The sequence below is a fragment of the Aplysia californica genome, unplaced genomic scaffold (assembly GCF_000002075.1).
Source record: "Aplysia californica isolate F4 #8 unplaced genomic scaffold, AplCal3.0 scaffold00236, whole genome shotgun sequence".
NCBI lineage: Eukaryota > Metazoa > Mollusca > Gastropoda > Aplysiida > Aplysiidae > Aplysia > Aplysia californica.
In genome coordinates, this window is record NW_004797506.1 from 953,582 (window position 1) to 959,029 (window position 5,448).

The 5,448-nt window shown below is 42.2% G+C and overlaps 1 protein-coding gene across 1 annotated transcript; it reads right to left on the reverse strand.

The window, feature by feature from the left end:
• Nucleotides 1-674: 674 nt before the first annotated feature.
• On the reverse strand, nt 675-1,706 carry LOC101856432. The gene has a single exon (XM_005100126.3). The coding sequence runs from the start codon at nt 1,704-1,706 to the stop codon at nt 675-677; it is 1,032 nt and encodes a 343-aa protein (XP_005100183.3).
• Between the last annotated feature and the right edge of the window lie 3,742 nt (nt 1,707-5,448).

Consider the following 5,448-nt stretch of genomic DNA (forward strand, 5'->3'; position numbering starts at 1 on the left):
TGTTGTTGTTGTTGTTGTTATTATTTGTATTTGTATTACAAAAATGTATTATTATTATTGTTGTTGTCGTTGTTATAAGTAATAGTTGTAGTAGCAACATGGACAGAAAAACGTAAGACTCAAACCAAAGCCCAGAAAGCCTAAATGAACTTCTACTCGCAGACGACCAATGTCTTATTCATCCAAACCAACAAAGCCTCCAAAATCACACTACCGAACTCAACAACAGCTGCGAGAAATTTGACATGAAAATAAGCACATCAAAACCAGAAGTTATGAAAGTGATCCGAAACCGTAGTCCCCTGAACATCCATGTCAATCAATAGTAAACAACTGAAACAGGTGAAGGAGTTTCAATATACATAGATATATTTTGGCAGCAATTTTTTTTCTTATGAAAACGGGTCCATAGACAGAGAAAAGTAAGTAGCTAGCACTTAAAAAGAGCGTGGAGTGTAGCTCTATACTTGGTGCTCATCCTGTAGTAGACGACAATGTTGATGTAAAACGCTTACTAAAACTAACAACAAACAAACAAACAAGTATCAACTAGCACTTAAAGAGAGCGTGGAGTGTAGCCCAAAACTTGGAGCTCATCATGTAGCAGACGACGTTGTTGATCAAAAACTCTTACTAAAACTAAAACACCCCCCCCCCTAAAAAAAAAGTATCAACTAGCACTTAAAGAGCGCGTGGAGAGTATCCCTATACTTGGTGCTCATCCTGTAATAGACCACGATGTTGACGCTAGAGTTGACGGTCTCCATCAGGAAGCCCAGAGAGGCCAGCACCCAGTTGAGGTTAGAGAACCGGCCGACGATGCTGAGGTCAGGGACGACAGATCTAACGGTCAGCAGACAGGTCACCGGGGTAGAGGACACGATGAACAGAACGGAAATAACTGTAACCATGACGACCACGTGAGTCTCCTTTCCAGAATTCTTCTCACTGGAAACGATCGCCTGGCTGCTGGAAGAGCAGTGCCGTCGCCATTTTGCTTTTTTACGTAGCTCGAAGCTGATGACGCTGGTGCAGATAATGACAATGGCGAAGGAAGTCAGGGGAGCACAGAGGTTGGTGATGAACAGAGATACCCCGAGAACTGCGTCTTTGTGTTCCGTGTAGAGAATCCCGACAAGGGAGGTGTTGAGTTGAGGGTAGAACTTCCAGTCAAAGTAGGCCGTGGCGTAGACGGGAATCAAGCCCAGGAAAGAAAAGAAAAACACGAGAACGTTGACGTAAGCAGCCACCCTTGTGGTGATGATGGACTTCACCTTCAGGGGAACAGCCACACTGAGGCAGCGCTCGAAGGACACGAAGGCTGTGATCCAGCCCGTGATGCGAACAAAACAGACTCGCGGATAGCCGGCGGTGAGGCTCTGGATCTCAGAAGGGTTAAACGAGAGGGGGAGTCGGGAGAACCAAGGGTTAATACAGAGAGTGAACCACTGCAGCAACAACAGAGCACACAGGTCGCCGATACCTAGAGCGAAGAGGCTGATGGTGGTGCTCTCGCTGAAGCCTTGTCTGAAGAAAACGGCGATGTTGATGATGTTTGCGACGATACCAAACACGCTGACGATTTGTCCGATCACAACGAGGTTGATGATGAGGAGGAGTTTTCTAGCTTTGTCCCCGACAAGACCCGGAAGTAGAATGACGTCAACAGTGGGCGTGGTCAAAGATGCGTTGTCCCAGACCGCCATGTTGAATGGCATGCTACCTATGTTGGTGAGCAGATTGACTGACGACTGCGCGCTGTGTGTGGCCAGTCAGCAACAGCCCGGGCGGAGTCAGGAGAATGCGTATAGGGGTGTCCTTTGGAGTGGACTTCTTCTTCTTTTTCTTTCCTGGGTTGTTTTGTCCTTTTTTTTTGGGGGGGGGGGGGTAGGCCTAATTTTCCACTTCAAAGTGTCTGTTCCTTGCGATATTATTCTCGTAGCTGGCCTGGCATGGCTGAACACACAACACACCTAGGAGTGCCAAAAGCAAGAGATTCTAATTTGAGACAATGGTCCACTTTTTGGTGTAATGAAATGCTAAGTTCCTCAGCGGCCCCGATAAAACAGTAATGTGGCCGCAGAGAACCTCAAGATTTCTCGCAAAGTGAGCAGTTTAAAGAACAAAACAAAAAAAACAAATATTTGAGGCTTCACAACTTTACGTTCTGCGAAGGTTATAGACCTTACATTCGGTAAAAGCAGACTTTAAAAAACTCTGGTCTATACACTGTTCTGTCGCTGATCACAAAGAAACATGATGCGTGACATTGCTCTTAAGTTCATGATACATTTAGTTTAATTAAAACGTTTTACTTTCAAAGGCAACGCTCCATACATGTATTTCATACATACCAGCAGCTGTAGCAGCTTACAGACGTGCCCTCTAAGTAGCCTACTTTTATTGTCTTTGTTCGCCCAGCCGGGAACTTTTTGGGGCTCGTTTTCCTCAGAAAGTCTGATATTTACCCAACACAAATGTACACAAATGATTAGTTATGTTCGATCACAGCCCCAACTAAAATTGAACTGTCAACAGGAATGTATTTGTGCACGACGATTAAAATATATTATTCTAAATGTCAGCCTCGTTACTGCGTCTTCCAATAATTGGTGTTGTAACCAAACATGTCAATTCCAACTAATTCCCCCGAGGCCAAAAACTATCCGGTTTTCTTCAAACAGCGGAGCGTCACACGAAGGGCGATAATTATCTGTAGGTACACATAATATATGTACGGTATTATCTTCTTTTGGTACAACATAGAACAGTTACTTCACAATGTATGTGGAACTTGAATGTGTATGTATAAAGCTTGGGTAACTGAGTGATAGGATTTACAACTCGTTCCAGTAATTGTGTTCAAATATCATTATAATTATTTATTCTGATTTGATCAATTGATGTTTTCAATAGACAGAAGTATACTGCGCGGAGCGTTCAATATATTTCTACTCTGACTATGAAGGAATTGGGAAAAGATAAAACTTGTAGAATGTGGTTTGTGGCTTTCGGGAAAACTGTGTGAGGAGTTTAGAAAATTTTCGATGAGCGAGTTGAACTTGAGAGTACTTTTAGTAAAGGTCGAGTCTAGTGCACGGATACAAGGGAACCTGTGGAAACTATGTCTGTCGTCACACGACGATGTTACAGTGCACACTGCCGTTATACAAAAGTAGTTATAGCAACTGACAGACTGCAATGTTGTGAGGCTAGGAAAACACTTCAAAGATTGGTCTCGACTCTGGTGTGTCATTGTTGAAACAAGAACAACCGTGATCAGGGGTTGTTGGTTTTTTTAATAAGTACACGCCATTTTGAAACGTTTTTCTGCAGGAGCTCATGCGCAGTTTATAAGCAGGTTACCCTACACTGTACAGTTGTAATAGAATATAGACAGGTTGTAAACACTATTCAATTTCATTATTGTCATTATTCACCAATCTGTGAATTTCGTGGCCTCGTTTTACATAGAAAGTTACTTATTTTGATATTTACCCATACAAAAGTTGACAAATTCATTAATAATATCTTTATCTCCGATCCTGCGCCAGGTCAGCACAACCTATAAGCCAACACATGTACTGTCTGGTACAACATAAGACAACACACATGTACTCTCTGGTACAACATAAGACAACACATGTACTCTCTGGTACAACACAAGAAAACACACATGTACTCTCTGGTACAACACAAGACAACACACATGTACTCTCTGGTACAACATAAGAAAACACACATGTACTCTCTGGTACAACACAAGACAACACACATGTACTCTCTGGTACAACATAAGACAACACATGTACTCTCTGGTACAACACAAGACAACACACATGTACTCTCTGGTACAACATAAGACAACACACATGTACTCTCTGGTACAACACAAGACAACACACATGTATTCTCTGGTACAACATAAGACAACACACATGTACTCTCTGGTACAACATAAGACAACACACATGTACTCTCTGGTACAACATAAGACAACACACATGTACCAAGACACGTGATGATAAAACTGTATATGTTCTTATACTAACCGTCCTCTGACCGTCTAGATAAAACTCCACCAAACACTCGACCAGACTTCACGTTAAGTGGGAAAACTACCTATCCAATCACACAATCATTACATGTAGTAGGTCATGGTCTTGTTTTTTTCTCCGCCAGTAACGAGGCAGACGTCATCTTTGGTCCATGAGTTAGAACAGCCAGAGAGTTCTACAGTGCATTGTGTATTACATTTACACATTATGATTAGTAAACGCTGGCACAACCCAGGCTCCTCGATTGTGTCACCTTTAGGAATTTGACTTTGAGTACTCGGGCACAAAATTTTATAAGCTCGATAAATTTTCAGAAATGGGGCACCGTGGTTTTAATTCTGATTTTACTGTTGTTGTTTTGGGGTTGTTTCTGTTTGTATGTTTGTTTTGATGGGCTTTTGGGTTTGTTTGTTGCTGTTATTTTTATTTGTTTTGTTTGTTGCTGTTATTTTTATTTGTTTTGTTTGTTGTTGGGTTTTGTTTGTTGTTGTGTGGTTGTGGGGGGGGGGGTGTAATTTAGTTCAACATGTATACATTAATCAAAAGCGCCTTATTACCAACAAAAAAAACACTTTCATGTGGAGTTAGTTTGTACAGTACATGCAGGCCTAGATCTACCACAATAACAGTAATATAACATACTTTTATATAGGGTAGGCCCTATAATATGTAAAACTGTAATGTCCGCTGAATTACTTTTTTCATCTTCAGCTGTGAATAGATCTACGCATGTCTATCTACCTCGGAACACCCTTATCGCCGCGGAAGGTAACTAATTAGGCCTACAGTATCTATAAAAGGACGTTGATTGTTGGTATCTTCTACATCTACTCTGTCAGGTTCAGCGCCAAATACTAAGGCCTACATCACAAAGTCTACCACACCACACGTGTGTCAATAGCTTGAGTACCTGACATAACTCTGTCTGGCATGCATGCATCATAATGCATGTGCGAACAAATCATGTTTCTTTTGAGGTGATTAACAGGGCGGTGACGGAAACCATGGTAGCTTAGAGGTTAAGGTGTTCGCCTCTCTTTCAAAAGGTCCCGGGTTCGAATCCAGATAGCGGCGGAAAATTTCACCTCATTTCCTGCTCTCTAGCAATGTCCTGTCGTCTGCCTTCGTCTCCACGTTCTGCCCCCACCCCTTCACCTCCTGTGCCCCTCCCCCCTCTGGGCTCCTCCATGCCAAGCAAAGAACCTAACTACTGCACCACAGTCGCCACTTTGGATTATTGGGGTTTTTTCAAATCTATTTGGACACTGAACTCGAACAAAAATAGCAACAACTCTTTTAAGTTTAAGCTACAGTTTTACAGCACTTGTAACCCAAATAAGTCATACTACAAGTAGTGCAGAAGATTGGAGGTTTTACAAGAGAGTGACAC